The 19,182-nt window shown below is 46.5% G+C and overlaps 3 protein-coding genes and 1 long non-coding RNA gene across 15 annotated transcripts; 2 read left to right on the forward strand and 2 right to left on the reverse strand.

Annotated features, from left to right (window-relative positions):
* The first annotated feature begins 17 nt into the window (after positions 1 to 17).
* GAPcenA (GTPase activating protein and centrosome-associated) lies at positions 18 to 5,927 on the forward strand. Its single transcript, XM_020961216.2, has 9 exons — positions 18 to 1,014; positions 1,366 to 1,662; positions 1,776 to 1,959; positions 2,020 to 2,207; positions 2,277 to 3,385; positions 3,445 to 3,633; positions 3,690 to 4,409; positions 4,468 to 4,920; positions 5,310 to 5,927. Exons 1-9 carry the CDS (start codon positions 702 to 704, stop codon positions 5,475 to 5,477), a joined length of 3,621 nt encoding a protein of 1,206 aa, XP_020816875.2. The 5' UTR covers positions 18 to 701; the 3' UTR covers positions 5,478 to 5,927.
* Culd (CUB and LDLa domain) lies at positions 5,925 to 10,365 on the reverse strand. Of its 4 annotated transcripts, none has more exons than XM_020961270.2 (6): positions 9,942 to 10,365; positions 9,546 to 9,879; positions 9,080 to 9,484; positions 8,025 to 8,393; positions 7,241 to 7,945; positions 5,925 to 7,158 (listed from the first exon to the last, which is right to left on the reverse strand). In XM_020961270.2, exons 1-6 carry the CDS (start codon positions 10,149 to 10,151, stop codon positions 6,260 to 6,262), a joined length of 2,922 nt encoding a protein of 973 aa, XP_020816929.2. In that variant the 5' UTR covers positions 10,152 to 10,365; the 3' UTR covers positions 5,925 to 6,259. The 4 variants fall into 4 exon arrangements, with proteins under 4 accessions (XP_020816929.2, XP_020816932.2, XP_020816931.2 ...); XM_020961273.2 differs by having other exon boundaries at positions 5,925 to 7,172; XM_020961272.2 differs by having other exon boundaries at positions 5,925 to 7,172; positions 9,546 to 9,882; positions 9,942 to 10,360.
* Positions 8,656 to 10,412, forward strand: LOC147643532 (uncharacterized). Its single transcript, XR_015271837.1, has 2 exons — positions 8,656 to 8,916; positions 9,051 to 10,412. It is a non-coding gene; the product is annotated as an uncharacterized LOC147643532 (long non-coding RNA).
* On the reverse strand, positions 10,380 to 15,275 carry Idh (isocitrate dehydrogenase [NADP] cytoplasmic). Of its 9 annotated transcripts, none has more exons than XM_086833424.1 (4): positions 15,134 to 15,248; positions 12,653 to 12,791; positions 12,007 to 12,063; positions 10,380 to 11,913 (listed from the first exon to the last, which is right to left on the reverse strand). In XM_086833424.1, exons 2-4 carry the CDS (start codon positions 12,752 to 12,754, stop codon positions 10,633 to 10,635), a joined length of 1,440 nt encoding a protein of 479 aa, XP_086689550.1. In that variant the 5' UTR covers positions 12,755 to 12,791; positions 15,134 to 15,248; the 3' UTR covers positions 10,380 to 10,632. The 9 variants fall into 9 exon arrangements, with proteins under 9 accessions (XP_086689550.1, XP_086689551.1, XP_020816759.1 ...); XM_086833425.1 differs by lacking the exon at positions 15,134 to 15,248 and adding an exon at positions 12,852 to 13,413 and having other exon boundaries at positions 10,380 to 11,883; XM_020961100.2 differs by lacking the exon at positions 15,134 to 15,248 and adding an exon at positions 12,852 to 13,394.
* Between the last annotated feature and the right edge of the window lie 3,907 nt (positions 15,276 to 19,182).

The following is a 19,182-nucleotide window of genomic DNA, read 5'->3' on the forward strand; positions in this document are numbered from 1 at the left end:
AGTACTGCGTAACGCCTGACAGCTGTTGCTGTTATCGATAACCAGCCCTAAGTTCGTCCCTTGTGCTAACCAACACTGACAAAAAAATATGTAAACAAAACAGAGGGAAAATTGCAGAAGTTTCGCGTAAAAAAAACCTTGAAAACCCTAATAAAACGAGATTACGATAATGAAATAAGTGACGCGGTGTGCCGACCAAAATATAAGAACTGAAGTGCTCTGAAAAAGCAGTTGCAGCTGCGCCAGTGAATGAAAAATCCATAGATATCCGATCACAATCGCATTGGCAGCAAACTGTTGACCCCGCCGACCCCACCGTCAGCGCCACAACCACCCCAACACTGCCCCACTGCCCCCGCGGAAAGTGGGCACTGTGTGACATACATGCGCGTGTGTGTGCGGCGCAATCAACGCCCCCAAATACCCAACCAAACTGTCCCGATTCGTCATCGATTTACGGCGGAGCCAAAGCCAAACAACAATGCGACTCCGCTGAAAATTGGACAAATTGAAAACCCCGAAACCCCCTCTCTGTTTGTAATCTAAAAGAAGCGTAAATAACTGATTTCTGTGTGTTTTGCCCCGAAAATGCGCAATACCTAGGCGCTTGGGAAGGGAAATAGGCATAAGTCAACAGAAAACATCGGTCTACTTAACGAAACAAAGAAAAGACCGGACCTACAGCAACCTTGAGTGTCAGGATGGATGATAATCTAAGCACCAAGAGCTCCGAGTCCTCGATAACGACCAGCGGCGAGTATGAAATAGTCACGGACAGCAATGTGGCCAGTCCCACAGAGCACGGACCGAATCGAAGAGTAATCAGTCAGGATTCGAAGAAGGATAATCAGGTCAAGAAGCCGCCAACTTCGCTTAGTGCTTTGGCTTTGTCCTCGCCGGAGGGCGGTGGCGATCGGTCGCCCACACTGGACATGGCTCACAATCGCAACCTGAGCGACATGGAGCACGAGATGACGGACGCGCTGAGAGATCTGGAACTGGAGCGTGGCGTGGGTGAGTACACTGCGAAGTAAACTAAAAACATAGGGCCGGAGCAACCACTTCAAGAAGTGCTCAGTCGCCAGCTGTGCACACATCGGCCACAGCAGAGCGGGTGAGAACAACGCTCCAAACTGTGGAAGCCGTAACGCCATTCGATACAACTATTAGCTACTAAGCCCGCCAGCTGCAATCTTATCTGGCAGAGCCTCAGTGCTATTACTGCTGCGCTGTCATGGAAACAATCGACAAACAAGCCCCATAACACTTTCCACACTGTGCACATACGCACACTTTGACTGAATTCCGTTCAATTTGTTTCTTTTTATCGGACGGGCAATTGTCAATTAACATATTTGCTTGCAGCCACAACCGCTGGGGAGAAGAGCTGCTCGCAATCACGTCTCCCAAGTCACCAGCACCAGCAAAAGTCCCTGACCTTGCCATTAACAGGCTCCAGCAGTAGGTCTGTCGATCCGGAGATGCGTTTCCCATGCACCCTGTTCTCGCCGAAGAGCGAGGAGACACTGGACGATGCGTCCAGCTCGAACAGAGTGGGCCATTCGGTGTTCTACGACTGCATCGATGCGAGTCCCGCTTGCGTGGAGGAGAAGCAGGATGCCATGAAGCCGGAAAAGCCGGGCGACACCACAGACGAGGAGGGTGAGTTGGCACAGAGCTTAGGGCAGGTATTTCCGGATAAATATCTCAGGCAAACAAAGATCTTAAAGCCTACTCAAGCTACCCAGAATTAACTTTGCTTTTTTCTGGCACAGTTTCAGAGATCGATCAGGGCTGCACCATATTCTCTGGAGTCACCTACCTGGGCGCTGCCAACATCAATGCTCCCAAGTCCGAAGGCGAGGTTTATCGCATCATGTGCGAGCTAAACAGTGGCTCCAAATCGGTGGGTCTCAAGATCACCGTCAGCATTCCCAATTGCTCAGATGGCTTGGTGGTGTGAGTAAATCTTGAAAATGCCTTTGAGTGACTCACCAGAGAGCCTCATTCCTCTTGCAGCCTGCACGACGCGGAGAGCAATACAATTATTGCCACCTACGAGATATCCAGCATCATATTGTACTATCGAGGACCCGTGGACACGGTCGAGAATGGTTGCTTCGCTTTCACGTGGCTGCATGGCGATGCGCTGTTCCAGTGCCATGTTTTCCGTTGCCATATTCCCGAGGCGGTCAACCAAGTCAGCGGTGAGTCAGAGCATGGCAGCATCGCTTAATTGTGATTTCATTGATTTATTTTAAACTCGCCGATCGCAGCCTGCTTCCAGAAGGCATTTCAGACGTATCCGCCCAGCATGAGTTGCAGCCTCAACTCGGCCGTGGACATGGCCAACTCTGTAACGTCGGACGTCAGCGGCAATCCCTTGAATACGGCCGGGTACGAATTTATCGTCTCGCTGGAGATACGGGAAAGGGTAGCCAAGAATTCGTATGCCGCCGTTCCCCGGGATCGGGGATGTTTCAAGCTGCGGGCCAATACGGATAAGGAGGTGTGCATCACAGTCAAGCAGACTCCTTCGAATATTCTCCAGCCATTGCATATCGAGCGCTGCTTCGGCGTTCTGGTGGCCCCCGGAAAGTTGGTGGTCCAGAAGGATATGCATCTAATCGACATGCATAGCATGGGATACGTTTCGCCAACAGCAGGAACTGGCAGTGTTACTGCCGAGGCAGACAGCAACTCGCAGCAGAACTCATCGCTGCCTTACGCCATTCGGGCGGAGTGGAAGGCCCAGGAGAAGGCTTTCGAGCAACTGAACCTTGAGTCGTCCAAGACCAATCTCACCGTGGCCGTCGATATCGTCATGCGCCGCATCCAGGAACCCGTTCGATTCGTCATCGAGACTCCAGTGACCATCCAGTCGGCCAGCGAGATGCGCATCATGGACCACTTCATGTCCAAACGCCCAATGACGCTGCGATTTTACTTGCACCTCAAGCGCACCGACGAGTCTAACTGGAAGGTGAACAGCATCGATCCCTCAGAGGAGATCACCGAACACCCAGCTGGCAACCAGCAGAGCTCCTCCTCCTTGCTAAAGCTTGGCATGAATAACCTCTCGCGCATTGTGCGTAGCTCGTCCATAGCCTCCATCGAGGATGATTGCCCCACGGACTATAGCAGCGATGGGGATGAGCCGCTGCTCAGTGGCACGGGTGAGGTATCCAAGGATTGCTCGCAGGACACCTTGGACGAGTGGGATCCCATTCTGCGCGAGTGGGATGGCGAGAAAAGACCCAAGAACCTGGCTCCCCTGGTCCGCCTGGGTGTGCCGGAAGCGTTGCGAGAGAAAATCTGGCAGAAGCTGGCGAATGTGGAGGGCAAGCTGGAGATGAACGATATGTACAAGATTCTCATCACCAAGGTTAGTGGTTAAAGCCGTCTAAAAAAAATCTTAAGCTGTAATTTAAAATGTACTTGAAGGAAACCAAATGCGAGACAGTCATTCAGCGGGACATCCATCGTACTTTCCCGGCGCACAAATGCTTCAAGGAGACGGGCGGTTCGGGTCAGGATGCCCTGTTCAAGGTGTCAAAAGCCTATGCAGTGCATGACAGCGAGGTTGGATATTGTCAGGGCCTTAGTTTCATTGCCGCCAGTCTGCTTCTCCACGTAAGTTAAGAGTTTCCTAATTATGTTAGGCTTATGTAACACGAATTTCTTTGCAGATGCCCGAGGAGGATGCTTTTTGTGTTCTGGTTGCCCTCATGTACGACTACGGGTTGCGTGATCTGTACAAGGCCGGCTTCGAAGTCCTCTACCTGCGCCTCTATCAGCTGGAACGCTTGATTAAGGACCAGCTACCCAAGCTGCACGAGCACTTTACGGCCTGCGGTATTGAGACGCACATGTACGCCTCCCAGTGGTTCCTCACCCTGTACACGGCCCGGTTCCCGCTTTGCTTTGTGTTTCACGTGCTGGACGTGTTCCTTTTGGACGGCTTGCCTGTGCTCTTTCAGGTGGCTGTGACTCTACTGTCCATCTGCGAGTCGGATCTGCGGCAGCTGGATTTTGAGGGCATTCTTAAGTACTTTCGTGTGACTTTGCCTAAGAAGTGCCGCAGCTCCAGCCAGGCCCGCAAAGTGATGAAGCAATCCTGCGAGCGAAAGATCAAGAAGCTTAAGCAGTACGAGGAGGAGTTCCTGCTAAAAAAGCAGCACAAGGAGCGTCTGGAGAAGGAGGCGCAGATCTACGAAAGTCGCTTCGGAGAGGAGCGGCGCAAGCTGCAGGCGGAGATTGAGGCTCTCGCCCAGCAGCTTTCGACCGCCAAGGAACGAGCCGTGGAGAAGGAGAAGAAGCACACGGGCATCATACAGGAGTACAAGCAGATCATTCAACGCCAGGAGCAGGATATGAATACACTCAGCGAAACGCTGGGCAAGGTGATGGTAAGTAAAGGAAAAAACTAAAGAAGAACAGCTTTTTAAAGCATACTTTCTCCTTCAGCACACGGTTTCCAAATGTCAGAATTGCCTGCAGCAAATCGACGGCGGTAATGACAACGCTAGGTCTTCGGATGGCTTTAGTTCCATGCGGCAAACGGATGCCATGCGTAATGCCAATGAGCCGCCGCTGGGACCGCTCGATCCGCTGAACGCCGCCTCGCAGCGCATTCGCGAACTGGAGCTGGAGCTGGCGCAGGCCAAGCTGGCCCAAGTGGAGGCGGAGTGCAAGAACCAGGACCTCAACCATCAGCTGAGCAACACAATCAGCGAACTGCAGACCAACAACCGCAACAGCTGGCAACCATGGCTATCCAAGACCTTCAATTCCCTCCAGGAGAAGGTAACTACTCGTAGTGGCGGCCATCGGGACAATGGCAGTGGGCCCACATTCCAGTCCTACATGGGGCAGGCACCCACGACACTCAGCGAGGCCAGCTCCCCCAGCGGCAATCAGGTAACCTAGAGGATAACACCTTGACTTGCAGTTTGTGACCATATTTTTAGTTTTCTATAATTAAGTTCTGGTTATTCCCTAGAAAGGGGGCTGAGAATTAAGCTCGAGGAATAGCCAAGCATTGCTTATCATTGTTTAATTTATATACGCGCGCATCCCACACCTCAGACTTTCACCATGACATACATATCGAATCTTTATTTAGTTGACTCTTTCCACCCGAACATTGACCCTGCCTGCTGTTTCTGTTAGCGCCTGAACATTGTTTTCTTATTATTATTATTGATATTTTTATATTTCTGTTGCAAAAATAAAACCAAGCCCAATATGTAAATATATATATATAGCATACTAAATCCGATTCTTTTGATCCCTGAACGGCTGCACAGGAGTACAAGACCTTCGCTTTTGCCTCTGTAGGCGGTTCGCCGAAGTTGCCCCCTAAATTCCAGGCCACCAAGCTGCGCAATAGTATCGACAGCCTGCGGAATATTGTAGTGCCACTGGACACGGGCAAGTCCCTGGCTGAGAATCTCAAGCAGCAGCTTCAGCAGTAGGATCAGTAATAGAGAGATGTAGGTGGCTCTGGATAGCAGACAGTCCTACGGCATTGACTATGCCTTGGTATTATTTATCATCATATTCGTCTATATACAAATCTATATAAGCAAATGCATTTTGATTTCCATATATAAGCGAATATTCGAATTTTTATTATTATTTTGCACCTTTGAGGCACACCAAAGAGCCATTGCAAGGACCTTATAATATATAGATAGTAACGCTCATTGTCATGTGGAAGTATTTGCGACTTTCACAAAGTTGAGAGCGTAAATATCGGAAAATACTCATCTTGTTGTTATGAGGTCCTTGGCCAGTGCGTGTCACACTGTATCTTCGAGGTTTAGGAGCAAGTGGAGCTCACAAGTTCCCAAAGTTTGATGCGCACTGGTGGTAAATGCTACACGTATAACGCTAAACCGAAATAAAAGTAATCAATAAAATGCAAATTATTAACGTAATTATTTATTCCCTTCGGGCGGTATTTATATATATAATATAGAATACAAATCCTAAGACCTGTTTGGTAGTTCAACTTGGATTAACTGTGGTGGAAGTGATATTCAAATATCAACTGAAAATTGTATAATTCATCTTTAATATTTTTAAGTTTATCACTAACAAGTACTAATCCAATTCCAGCACATTAAACCAACTTAAACTAGGAATAGATCTATATAACTGTGACCAGATCCCGACCAGAATCACACCAGGCTTTAATACTATCGTTCCACTCGGCTGTTCCTTCACGATGCTCCCACTTACCACTACCACTTCCTTAGATAAAGAACAGCCGCTGTATTCCCTCTGATCTTTTTTGTGGCGTGGACACAGCCATTGCAGCATAGTTCATCAGCAGGTCAGCCGACGAGCTGCGCTGAATGAGGCGTTTCCGTCCACCCGCCGCCGGATTGCTGAAGGATCGGCTTCGTACATGACTTCGACGACGACGCTTGGGTCGCTGGGCAACGGCTCCAAAGCAGGACACTTGCTGCTCTGCCTCGCTCTCGCTTTCACTGTGATTCGGAGGTGCTGGCGTCTCCTCTACTGTCATGTGGGACTGGAGCGTTTGGTTGGAGTGCTCCTCCGACTCCCTGGTTATGGTTTCCGCCGAATCACTTGCCTCTGCCAGAGTCAAGCGAGCTCGCTTCCCCACGCTGTAGCTAGAAGGATCCCTCGACAGATCCGAGCCAAAGTTGCTGCTACTCCTCTCGTGGGGAAGATTGGTGCCGTAGCTCAGGAAGTCCGGATATGGCAGATGCAGCTCATCAGCGGTGAAAGCCTCTGGGGAAGAGAAAGTATGCCGCAGCCGTTGGACCCTGTAGCCCCTTCCAGGTGGCATCTGCTGGACCACCAACCACGATCGCTTCAGGTACGTGTGCTCCGTACAGTTGCTGCCGATCTGCTGGTCCTTGTCCTTGTCCTGGTTGTGGTTCTGGGTGGAGGTCACCAAACTGCCGGCCGTCGTGGAGGGCAGGCCTAGAGTGAGTGAAATGCTGAGGGAGTCGTCGACTCCCTGGGTGCACTCATCCGCCGTGCTACCGGGCGTCGTGGCTGGCCCACCGGCTGCGGGTAGTTCACCCCCAGCGGGTAGCGGTGTTGGGCCCGTTGAAACCCCCACGGATTGGAGGCGGACACCTGAGTCCTTTGCTGCCGCGAGAGACGAGCCTGCAGAGCCTGTAAGTGGGACTCTGTGGGTAAGTTAGCGACTGCAGGGTGGGAGCGGGGGAATGGGTTTCCGGCACCCACAACTACCTACCACAAATGGCCGTAGCCAGGAGCATCCGTTGGGCCATTGTCTGGCTCTGCTCCGCGTCCTCATTGGTGTCCGTGGCGGCCACAGCGTGGGTCATCGCCGCAGCCGAGGTACTGGGCTGCTCTTGATCCCTGTCCAAGCTGCAGCTGCGATGAAGCGGCAGCACGGACTGCAAGGTGCAGTTACTGGGGGCTCGACTACAGCTCCGGTCCCGTGGAGGCGGACGACGAGCGCGGCGCTGGCGCCTTGGCTCCCTTAGCTCTTGCTGCATTCCCACCTTGATAACCTCCTCATAGTCAGGCGGAGCTTCGTAGCTGGGCGGCTCATCAGGAGTGCGATCTTCGTCTTGGCGATCCAGCAGCTCACTTATAGTCTGTAGGTGGCTCTGCAGCTCCCGTTGGTGACGCGCCCTCACACCCATCCTGTACAAGATCACCATCCAGCCGGAGAGAACACCGAAAATGCCCAGCGTGCTGATGATGAAGATGCCCGTGGCCGTCTTGAGATCGGGATACTGGTCCATCTTTGGGAAGTAGTAGTTGGGTTTGTGGGAATACCAACGCCGGTCGTGATGCAGGTGGGCCCAGTCCTCCTCGCAGGAATCCGGCTCGTCGCTGCCATCGCCGCAGTGATCGAAGCCGTCGCAGTGCAGGCGGATCGAGATGCAGTGGTTGTTTCCGCACAAGAACTCCGAACCGATGTAGCAATCTGAATTGAGGAATTCCCTTTATATCTTCCATTTACAGAAGGATTAGTGGATATCCCTTGACCCTCCCAGCACACTTACTCAAATAGTTGAAGACGCTGTAAACGATGGCCAGCTTGGAGGACATGCCAAACACACCGCGCAGGCGAATGTAGTAGCCGGCCAGGATGGGCGCCACGTGGCTCTCCTTGCTCAGCCCATTGTTTGGCCACATCACGTTCTCGATCTCCACGGCATCGGAGGTGGTGCCCTGCCGGATGGTCAGCTCAGAGCGAGCTGCCATGCCATAGAAGTCCTCCACTCGCAACGAGATATGGGTCTTCATCATCATATAGTTATTGCCGGGCTTAATGATCCAGATGCAGTCGAAGAGCCGAACATCCGTGGCGTTTTCGATCATGTTCATCATGGTGATGGCGCCCCCAGGACCAGTGACCATTCCGCCGCAATCTGTAAGGAGAAAAAGAAAGGGATTAATTTAATTTTAAAATTCCTATGAATATGTTTTTAAAGAACTGTTTTAATCAATTCTTCCATAACTACCCCCCATATGTAACTATTTAGAATCCATGTTACATTTAAACCAACCTACCCCAACAATGCATAACCCACTCATCCCCTTTCTTAGCTTATATATAAACAAAGAACCCTTTGGGCAATGATCCAAGAAATCGATTGTCTTACTCAACAGGCCTACCCACAACAGTCACCCAGTTTCCACTTCAACGCCTTGCATTGACATTGATATTCGTCAAGAGTCCGAGCCTTCCGCCCATTTCCTCTACCAAAATCAATATGACAATTGCCTGCAGACCTTCAAGTGCCCAACTAATCCGGCAATTATCCCCGTGTCACTATTCAAAGACAAAGAAACAAAGATACACCGTACTATATAGTACGTGAAATTATAGGATACAACCAATTAATTTCTCTTACGTTCTTATTTTAAATTTGAGAAGATATAATTATGAAGGTAAATGTAACTATTGTTGCCTTGTGGCAATTTAAATATTTTTAATTTGTAGATAACAAATTCTAAATTGTGTTCCATACTTTTCTAAAAAATTCCAATTGATTTAAAATCCCTTTTCCTATAAAAACTCTGAGAAATTAAATGTCGGCAGTGTATAACTCACCTGTATAGGGCACCAGCCGTTCGTCCTTCAGCTGCTTGGATGAAACAAAGCTCACCTCGGCTCGAAAACCCACTCCGGTGGCTGAATTCCCCCGGAACTGTAACAGTAGCGACTTTCCGGTGCTTACCGTGATTGGTGGCCGGAAGTGCTCACCCGTATACGAGTCCAACATCTGACCATTGGAATCAAATATCTCCAGAGTAGAGGCCAGGCCCAACTGGAAGTCGGTAAAGTCCAGTCGCACCTGGCAGTTGTCCGCCTCACAGGTGAGGATGTGCTCAATGCCATAGTCCCGGGGATAGGGCATGGGAAAGTACGGCGTGGAGATCACTTGTGGCAGGTGCTTAGCATTTCCACTGCCCACAATGGACTGCCTGGGGGAACCACTTACTATCCGAACGTTACCTATTATAGTATATATCTCAAAGTGACTAAATAATCCTTGGTACAATCCTTTCAAACTTACGCTCTGAGAAGTACTGCAGTGAGAAGACATGAGCATTGGTGGCTCTGTAAAAGAACTTGAGCTGCAGCGTCCTGGTCTTGCTCCGGAACACCTTGCCGTCGCCGCAGAACTCCTGTCCCGAAATGGTAGAGTCGTAGGGGGGCTCCGAGAACTGGATGTGCTCGCAGGGACACATACTGGACTTGCTGCCGCCCGTATTGCCGCAACTCTTGGAGAAATTCGCATAGGTGAATGTCACCCGGATGACGCACTCGGCACAGGTGACCAGCTCCAGGCTGCACTGGTACCACACATCCCCCGCCACAGCATCGTTCTTGAAGCCCAGCGGCGAGCTCTGCTGCAAAATGTTGGATGCTGATTCTGGTGAGCATTGCTAGAGTAATCCTACACACTCACCCGATAGGCGGTGTAGCTCACATTCCGGGCGTGCAGCTCGCCAGGTGGACTGCCCAGTTCAAGGAAGTGCCGTCGTCCATCCCAGTGATTGCAAATATCCAAGTCCCGGTAGCTGTTGCTGGCAGGATACGCTGCTCCAGGTGTGTGCCAGCAGAACAGGCAAAAGATATAGGCCAGAAGGTAGCCATAGCCCAAGATATGGGCCAGCATGGATAGTATAAGCCTCCGATCCGGATCTTGGTCCCTATCCGCTTGAATATTCGCCGTGTGCGGCGCCGCTCAGTGTTGTGGCACGACTGTGGCCGCCACATCGCTGGCAAAAGGCAAATCCAATAACGGCCGGACCTAGAAGAAGCCGCACAAGTGGCCCGGCCGCCTGCCGGTCCACGTAACGTGTCGGGCCCACCCTCGCTTCGACTGGGTTAAAGACCTCTTGAGTCCGGTATAAAAATACATTTATTTGAAAATTTTCTTCCGTTTTAAACGTTTTGGGGAAATAGTTTCGGGTTTTTGCGTCTCGCAGAGACAATGAACAGTGATACATGCATCGAGGACACAACACAGTTAGCCTAGGACATGCACAGCTACATAGACAAATGGAAATATCGTAGTGTATGGGGACAAGGACAAGGCGTCGCTAAGTGGCTCCCTAGAGGTGCGAGGCCGTCGGCTCGGACTGAGCGCCGGATAGTCACTTGGCGGCGGCGGCTTTCTTGGCAAGGGCAGCGCCCAAGTTCTTGGCCAGCGTGTCCATGAACTCGAACGTCTCCTGGTAGTCCTTGCGCTCCACAGCATTGATGCTGCCCTTGATGCAGATGGCCAGATCCTTGGTCATGGCGCCACCCTCGATGGTGTCGATGCACACCTGCTCCAAGGTCTCGGCGAACTGCCTCAGCGGCTCGTTGTCGTCCAGCTTGGCGCGGTGCAGCAGGCCACGGGTCCATGCGAAGATCGAGGCGATGGGGTTGGTGGATGTCTCCTTGCCCTGCTGGTAGAAGCGGAAGTGACGCGTCACCGTGCCGTGAGCGGCCTCAGCCTCAACGGTCTTGCCGTCGGGACACAGCAGCACAGAGGTCATCAGACCCAGAGAGCCGTAGCCCTGGGCGACGGAGTCCGACTGTACATCACCGTCGTAGTTCTTGCAGGCCCACACGAAGCCACCCTCCGACTTCATGGCATAAGCAACCATGTCGTCGATGAGGCGGTGCTCATACCAGATGCCCGCCGCCTCGTATTCCTTCTTGTACTGCTTGTTGTACAGGTCCTCGAAGATGTCCTTGAAGCGGCCATCGTACTTCTTCAGGATCGTGTTCTTGGTGCTCATGTACAGCGGCAGCTTGCGGTCCAGTGCGTACTTGAACGAGGCGTGGGCAAAGTCCACGATGGAAGCGTCCGTGTTGAACATGCCCAGGGCGACGCCGGCGCCCTTGAAGTCGTTGATCACCTCCTCGATGACCTGGCCATCATTGCCCTTCCAGGTCAGGGTGAGCTTGCCAGGTCCAGGCACCACGTAGTCGACAGCCTTGTACTGATCGGCATGGGCGTGGCGACCGATGACAATGGGCTTCTGCCAGCCGGTGACGAGGCGGGGCACATTCTTGCAGATAATGGCCTCCCGGAAGACGGTGCCGCCAAGAATGTTACGGATGGTGCCGTTGGGCGACTTCCACATCTTCTTCAGGTTGAACTCCTCCACGCGCTTCTCGTCGGGAGTGATGGTTGCGCACTTGATGCCCACGTTATACTTCTTGATGGCCTCGGCGCAGTCAATCGTCACCTGGTCCTCAGTCTTGTCGCGGTACTCGATACCCAGATCGTAGGTGTGCAGTTCGATGTCCAGGAAAGGCAGGATCAGCTTGTTCTTGATGGAGTCCCAGATGATGCGAGTCATCTCGTCACCGAGGACATCCACGACGGGTCCGGCTTTAATCTTCTGGGCCATCTGTGTGGAAGAGCAGACCGGCGATGAGGACTTGGAGGTAGGAAACGGTGGTTCTTATTAGCTATATATGTATGTTTGGCGAAAAATGGAGTGTCTGGAGTGGAAAAATGTCTGGACATTCACCTCGCTCACGGCAGCACTCGTCTTATTATCCATGGAAATCTTGAGTGGATTGGGTAGCTAGACACAGGCGAAATAGGCGAAAAATGAGTGACGATGATTGAAATGACAGCCGGTTAAAGCAAAGTGAACTTTGATCCGGATAGATGGAGCTGGGTGGGTCGATTATTGTGCTTTTAAAGATACTGAAATGAGCATCAGAGATTTCTTATAAAAATATATAAACGCTATAGATTCTATTTAAAGTTCATTTTGAACAAAAGGCTAGACAACAGACAAAATAAATAAATATTTAAATACTTCAGATAAATGTCATTATTTTTTTATACTATTCTTAAATATAGCTCGAAAATCTAAGTTATTTTTTTAAATCTACAAACTATTTATTACATACTTCATTTTAAATCATTTACAAATTTTTAAACACGATTGCTGAATTATTAAGCAAGTAAACTATAAACTTCATCCGTTATTTTTAAAATAGAAAATCCTATGCACTGTATTTCCTTTTGATACTATTCTATGATCTCAAAAAAAAGCCCCAAGATAATGTTCTAGTCCGAAATATCGACCCACCCTGGACCGGAAATTTGGACAGCACAGGAAGATAGATAGGGCGTCGAACAAGGGCGACGTCGGGTGAACATACCACGGCGGTGCTGGCGAAATTCGCCCGGAACACGGCGCGGATGAGCTGCGGCTGCCGGTGGACCGACGTCATCAGAGCTGCGGAGCGGCGCACGGCAAACATTTTTTAACTTGCGGATTTTTATGAATGAATTGGGAGACTGGAAACGAGAGACGAAATTTTCAGCTTTGTCACCAAATAAAAACAGATCGAAACTGACACTGAAAGCCCGGCATTAAGCGAAAGTCTCTGGACAAAAACTGTGCAGGCGGCCGGCGCGACGTAGCTGTAACTGATAATTGTTCCGTTATTCACTGCACTTTTTGATTCTACCCGACTCTCTCCGGACAATTGTTGCGCAATCGGGGTAATCACAACGTACTAAATGCCCGCACTGATAAGATTTAGCTGACGGACTTTGATAAGCTGCTCTCGCAACCACACTCGGCGCGTTAAATACTAGCTTTCAATTATTATTTTCAACTTGTAATTAAAAAGAAACATAAACACTCAGAAATGCGTCGGACTTGTAATCGTTATCGCCAGCTGGCAGCTGGACTTCTCAATTGGATTTGCATTGCGGGTGGCGCCTCGCTCTTATTCACTCTCGTTCTCTCTTTTTATTTCTCCCACTGTTGCCGGCAAAAACTTTTCCACTATTTGAAAGCATAAGCAGAGGCCAGCAGCTTTTACGCTGAGTTCAGGGCCGACTTGATAATTTCACAAAAGGCGCGTGCTGCGCATAGAATTTATGACTGCTTTTGATTTTCTCTTTAACAGCTGACCGGCCTTCTAGGAGACATCGATAACGATAGTCGACAGTGATGGCACTGTGACAGGTCACTGTCAAAGCTCAGATATTTTCTGAACTTTGGCGCCAAAGCAGACGCTCGCTCTGATTATCTCGAGATGTCTGCTCTTGCGCTCCTTATCTTTTCCAGTTAATGCCGCTCAATTGTATAACTAATCGCAATTGCGTGATTCTTTTTCCTTGTGTTGGTTTCTTTTTTTGATTCAATTAAAATAATGAGAGCGTTTAGCTTTGATTCCAGAGATTTTCAAAAGTGGCATACCACCTTCTTCAACTAGTTAATTAGCATGCCATGGTGGCGCGATCGCGCATCACGCCATAGGCCCAGGCCACGCCCACAAATGGGTAAAATAGAGAGGCGGTGGCCGAAAAATATCAATATTCAAGCTTTCACAAACGGTTTTTTGTACTACATCTGTGCCGGCACACTTTATACACATGCTCAACCATATCAAATTCCAACCCACACCCCCTTATTCATATTGTATCAAAACACGTAAAAGATAAGATTTGGCATTGGTAAATAAACATGCAATGTCAGGGCGCAAAATACAGTGGATAGTACTTCTAATCAAATGTTCAATAATTATTTAAAATAATATATTAAAAGGGAAACACAAAGTAATAAGGGAGGGTAAGAAAAAAATAATATTGTATCCTTAAAGTGAACTTAAAAATGTTTAATTATAAACAATATTTCTCTGAAATATTTAAATGCTCTAATGATTATACAAAATTTAGTATTGGTATATTAAATTGATCTTAAGAAATTCAAGAGAAGTAATTAAGTTAAGTTTAAGAATATTTTAAAACCAAAAACTGAATGTTAAAAAATAGGGTTTTAACCAATTTAACAGATTAATGGAAAATATAAGTATATCTTGGGTATCAGAAACCCTTTACTTGGATAAGTTAACGTCATCAATTTCAAATCTCGTCAGAAACCTTATCTCATATTTATAAATCACAAAATCAATAAATATTTGCATAAAACAAATAAGCTAACGATTTCCTAACAATGGACGTTTGACTGTATTGCACAAAGTTCCCATGAGATACGAGCCCTCGTCAGGGGCTATCTGGAGATGTTCTCGAACAGTCTATTTGTAGATATACAAAGTATTTGTGCTTTAATTAAAACTGTCGACACGATTCACGATTAAACTTTGGACGCCTGGCACTTTGAGGCTTACAGGTGGACGGGAAAAGCTGGTCTACGTGTCTGTCTCTGTCTCCATTATTCTCTCTCTTTTGACTCTTTCTCCTCTTTCTCTCTATCTCATTTTCAGAAGAGACAGCAGCGGCCAAAACCGGTGGGAGACAACAAACGCGCAGCAACGGCAGACGCAGATAAAAATGCATAAAAAAACAAGACCGGCGGGGAAAGTTCGGCGACAAAAGTAAATAGTAAATAGACGGGGCTAAATAGGTTGGGGCCAGGGGTTATACATAGACTTAAACAACATTAAATATTCGCATTAATACGGCTCAAAGCCCAATGATTTGCATATCGGCGCCCTAATTAGAAATTCTCCATTTTTATTTTATTCTTTTTTTTTACACACAGATAAACTGCAAATCAGCGTTACGAATGCAGCCAATAACTGATTGCGATAAGATTGGAGGGTGGGCGTGACGAGAAAAATTTGGAAACCGTGCTTTATGTAACCCCCGAGGACTCATTCACTTACCTTTCAGAATATTTAAATTGCCGGATTTAGAACGTACGAACGAAGACTGAGTAAGTTAGAAATACCGAAAAATGGCGAACCACTCCCAATCAGGCACAGCGACTAAGTGATTTCGAGACCCAACAAATAAACCATGGAGCCGCCCATGATACAATTATACAAGGTAGTCTCGTCGGCTGCCTAACCGTTCGGCTTATTTTCAGTGCGTTCGTGTTTGTCAAGCAGAAAGGTTGTGTGCGGACGATTTTTTTCTTACTATTAACCCTTGTGTGCGATGTCGTTCTGCTAAGAACATAAACATTAATTTAGATAAAAAAATTTTACTTTAAGATTCGGATATATTTTAAAATTAAGAATTTAAACAAAAAAATAGCTTTACAAAAACAAAAACAAAGATTAATGTCAAATTCCAAACTATTAAAAATTAAGTTATAAAACACTTCAACTCTTTTTACTATGTATGAACAATTTAACCCCCATGGCCCATCTAAGGGCTAAACTAAAAGCTCTTTTGTCGTTTCACTCGCACTTACTACGCAGACTCCTCTCACTCGCACTTGTTGTGAGTAATGAATAGCGGAGTGCTTTTGCCGACGAGACTACCTTGTATAATTCTACCATGGAGCCGCCAGTCAGTGGCCTGATGGAACGAAAGCGTGGGGCAGATAATTCCGTAGATAAAAACATGTTTCTACCATCAGCTGTTTTCGGAAAGCTCTTTGTCTTGATAACTTTAAGCTTTGGCTGTGGTTGCTTGCGTGTAGAAACCGCCAACTTTCTGGTAAATTAAATCAAAGAAATACCGGACTTTTGCATGAATTTTGTTGTTTTGGGAACATTTTTGGAAAATTCTGTTCAGATGCTATTCTAATGACAAAGATTAGATTTCTGAGAACACAATCGACGATTTTTAAAATAGTCGGACTATCGATATTTTATTGTGTTAAGCGACCATCTCTAACTTAAGCCAAAAAAACTTTGTTTTAAAAAAAAACCAATTAAAATAAAAATTAGTATTTTAATATGTTATTTCCCCAAGTTTCGAGATAATTCGGAAAGTCCGTTCACCAATAATAAAAGTAATATGTTAAAGGGTAATTTTACTCTCTCGATCAGCTGCTGTATGAAAAGGTTTTTTTCTGAACTTATTAAGCTTTTTGTTTAGAAAGTTTCCTGCCGATCAGCTTTCAAGCGAAAGCAAGTAGCGCCAATATTTAAATTTACAATTTAATTTGCAACAACTCGGGGGTAGCTAGCTTGTGAGAGCAGCCTGCTTAGCCGTTTGTTTTTTTATGACGCTAAAAGAAAATCCATAAAATGTGCTCAAAAAGTGAAATGTTAGTCGAGCTCTTCAGCTGGCTTGGCTTTAAATATGCAAATAAAAATTAAAAACAAAAATCTGCAATCCGGTGGCGTGGCCGCTTTTAATGTGCGAAAGTGTGCTGCCATCAAGACCTGAACGCTACGTTCTGTCGCAGAGGTTGACCACCTGTGTTCAGGGTTCATCACACAGGCCACAAAAAAAAAGAAGACAGTCCACCTTGGAAGTTTACCTATATAGATATATTCCCTAAAACAAGTTTAACAAGAAAAAATTGTAGTAATACTAACTTCTTAATACTTATAAGCATAGGATTGATGTGTTTTTCTATTGTGAAAACAAGTATTTTATTTAAAACAAGGAAATTTCATTAAGAAAATAAATGAAAAAATTGAATACTTTTCATACGAATATATATATCATTATGATATAATTATCTACCATATTTTTGTTGCATTTACTTTCTTGAAAAACAAGTTTTTCGAGTAACATTACAATATTTTCGTGTACTTATCATGTAGGCAATTGACCTCTACATAATATTATCTATTATTAATTGATTATTAACTTGATAATTAAGTTTTAATCTATATATTTAGAACTGTCAAAAGCAGATTCCTCGTTAGAAAAAGCACAACTTTTAATAATTTACATCCAAGGTTTAGACACAAAGCCCTCTTAAAATTCCCCTTTAATTCACAAACTTCGCTCTATCAACCATGCTAACTAATATATGTAGTCCATGTTATTATCTCTATAGTAAATTAAAAATTAAACAAAGATACGGTTACAGTTTTCCCCATGCTCGGTTTTAGCCATCTCATTAAGCCTCGCACCCGTTTGAGCATTTCCACTTATCGGGCGGGGCCTGGCCAGATAGCCAACATCAAACAGGCATTCCGGCGACATCTCGGAACAGGCATGAAAATCTCTCGATCTTGGGCCTATTATTTGACATAAACTGGCTAGAAAAACTCGTCTAATTGCGCCGCTTTCTTTGCGTTTGCCGTGCGACGGCATTAGATAAGCGCCGCTCTGTGCGTTATATAACCCCCAATTATAACGAGTCTTAATTTGTGCATGCCAATGCATTAAATAACATATTCCCGCCGTCCTCTCAGGTAAAACAAACGCGTGCCGGCGAAAATGTCGCTTAGACGTGTCGGTTTCGTCTGGGCTTTGGATTTGGGCTTTAGTTCGGATGGGTTTCTGAGCCACTCCACTAAAGTCCAAACGAAACCACCGACCATTAGCCATGTCAATGAACGTGAAATGGCCACTTGTTGCCACTTGCTCTGACCGGGGTACATCATTCACACATCGTACTCGCACTCGCACTCCAAGTTTCGTTTTGGCGCATTTTTCGTGGCTTATTAGTTTCGGGCAAAGTGCGTGCCTGAACTGCCATATTGGCTAGTTGGCATTGTTAAACTATTTCTTTTGCGAGCCGTTATGTAAACAGATGGCAGTAGGAAAAATGCAGAAAAAACGCACAAGAAATACAGAAAAGAGGCGAAAAACAGAAGCGGCTGGTAAACTACTTTTAATTTCAGTCAACACACACTGAGCGAAATTACATTTCTTTTTATTGTTGCCACTAAAACAAGTCATGTTTAATGAGACTTTAAGTTGGGAAAGCTTAACATACTTGGGAATGTCGTGGAAGTAATTAAAATCTAGGTAAAGTTATCCTGAAGAGTTCATTAAAGTTTAAGGAGATGCTGGTCTATTTTGGGGTAAAATCCATGTTTAAACACTTTGAAAATTTATAAAAAAATTATATAATCAAAATAAAAATTAGTATCTTTTTCCATATTTACAACATAAATAGCTTCAACTGGTAACAAATATTTAGAATAGATTAATTTTAACTTTTTAACAAGTTTATTTTTAATAAAATTTTGAAAATTACTAAACACCTTATCGAGGCTATATTTTATTAAATTTATTTAATATAGAAAAATGCCACAAATCATCTAGCATCTCCCTAATTTTCCCCAGTGTACTGAGGAATGCTAAGGAGAAAAGTAAAAGCCGCAGAAGCCATCCTAAAATATTAGCTAAATATGCTTTCTGTCTCATTTTGAAAGTGAGCGCTCGCCCTCGAATGAAGACAATTTGCATAAACAACAATATGTGGCAGTTGGCGTTTAGATATATGTATAACCTATACCTATAACTGGGAGATGGCCATAGAAAAGAGCCGTAAATTCCGGCACTTTGTGGGACCCATCGCTCGCCCATCACTCATCTGGGGCGAGTGAGTGGCTGGCATTTCACTTGTTACCCATACGCCCCGTGGTGCGATGCGAATTCCTTTGGCCAAAGAACTAAGGGAATTCCTATGGCGACGCCGCCCTGCACGTGCAGCGGATCTCGGATCTTGCTGTGATGGATTTCGAATGCTTTCCGATTCGTTACTTTATTTTTTGTTTGGGGCGGGACTCTAATGCATATAGACACACGCCTGCAATAACAAATTACTTCCTGTCCACATTCCACCGGCCACATCGGGAGTTGTTACCATTCTGAAGACGTGTGTAGCCAAAGCATCGGAATATTACTATTAATTATATTGAATGGAGAAAGTCAATTTCGTCAAACAAAAAAGAAACAAAACTAAAAAGACGAAACGAACAAACTCCTATGCTGAACAGCAGCCGTAGCAGCAGCTTGTCTTTTGTGCGCCATTTCAAAAGACGATGTGTGGCTGTCAGTCAGTCAGTTG

This window comes from Drosophila serrata, unplaced genomic scaffold (genome assembly GCF_035046125.1).
Source record: "Drosophila serrata isolate PLE 108 unplaced genomic scaffold, ASM3504612v1 contig_272, whole genome shotgun sequence".
Classification (NCBI taxonomy): Eukaryota; Metazoa; Arthropoda; class Insecta; order Diptera; family Drosophilidae; genus Drosophila; species Drosophila serrata.

Bases quoted from the DNA above. Each gene is read 5' to 3' on its own strand.
- GAPcenA (XM_020961216.2), top strand. From the start codon at position 702: ATGGATGATAATCTAAGCACCAAGAGCTCCGAGTCCTCGATAACGACC. The intron at 3,634-3,689 runs GTAAGTTAAGAG...ATTTCTTTGCAG, and splicing joins CCGCCAGTCTGCTTCTCCAC to ATGCCCGAGGAGGATGCTTT. The intron at 4,921-5,309 runs GTAACCTAGAGG...ACGGCTGCACAG, and splicing joins GCTCCCCCAGCGGCAATCAG to GAGTACAAGACCTTCGCTTT.
- Idh (XM_086833424.1), bottom strand. From the start codon at position 12,754: ATGTTTGCCGTGCGCCGCTCCGCAGCTCTGATGACGTCGGTCCACCGG. The intron at 12,064-12,652 runs GTATGTTCACCC...GCCTGTGTCTAG, and splicing joins ATTTCGCCAGCACCGCCGTG to CTACCCAATCCACTCAAGAT. The intron at 11,914-12,006 runs GTGAATGTCCAG...CCTACCTCCAAG, and splicing joins CGAGTGCTGCCGTGAGCGAG to TCCTCATCGCCGGTCTGCTC.
- Culd (XM_020961268.2), bottom strand. From the start codon at position 10,151: ATGCTGGCCCATATCTTGGGCTATGGCTACCTTCTGGCCTATATCTTT. The intron at 9,485-9,545 runs GTAAGTTTGAAA...ATACTATAATAG, and splicing joins ACTGCAGTACTTCTCAGAGC to GTAACGTTCGGATAGTAAGT. The intron at 8,394-9,079 runs GTGAGTTATACA...TTCTCCTTACAG, and splicing joins ACGGCTGGTGCCCTATACAG to ATTGCGGCGGAATGGTCACT.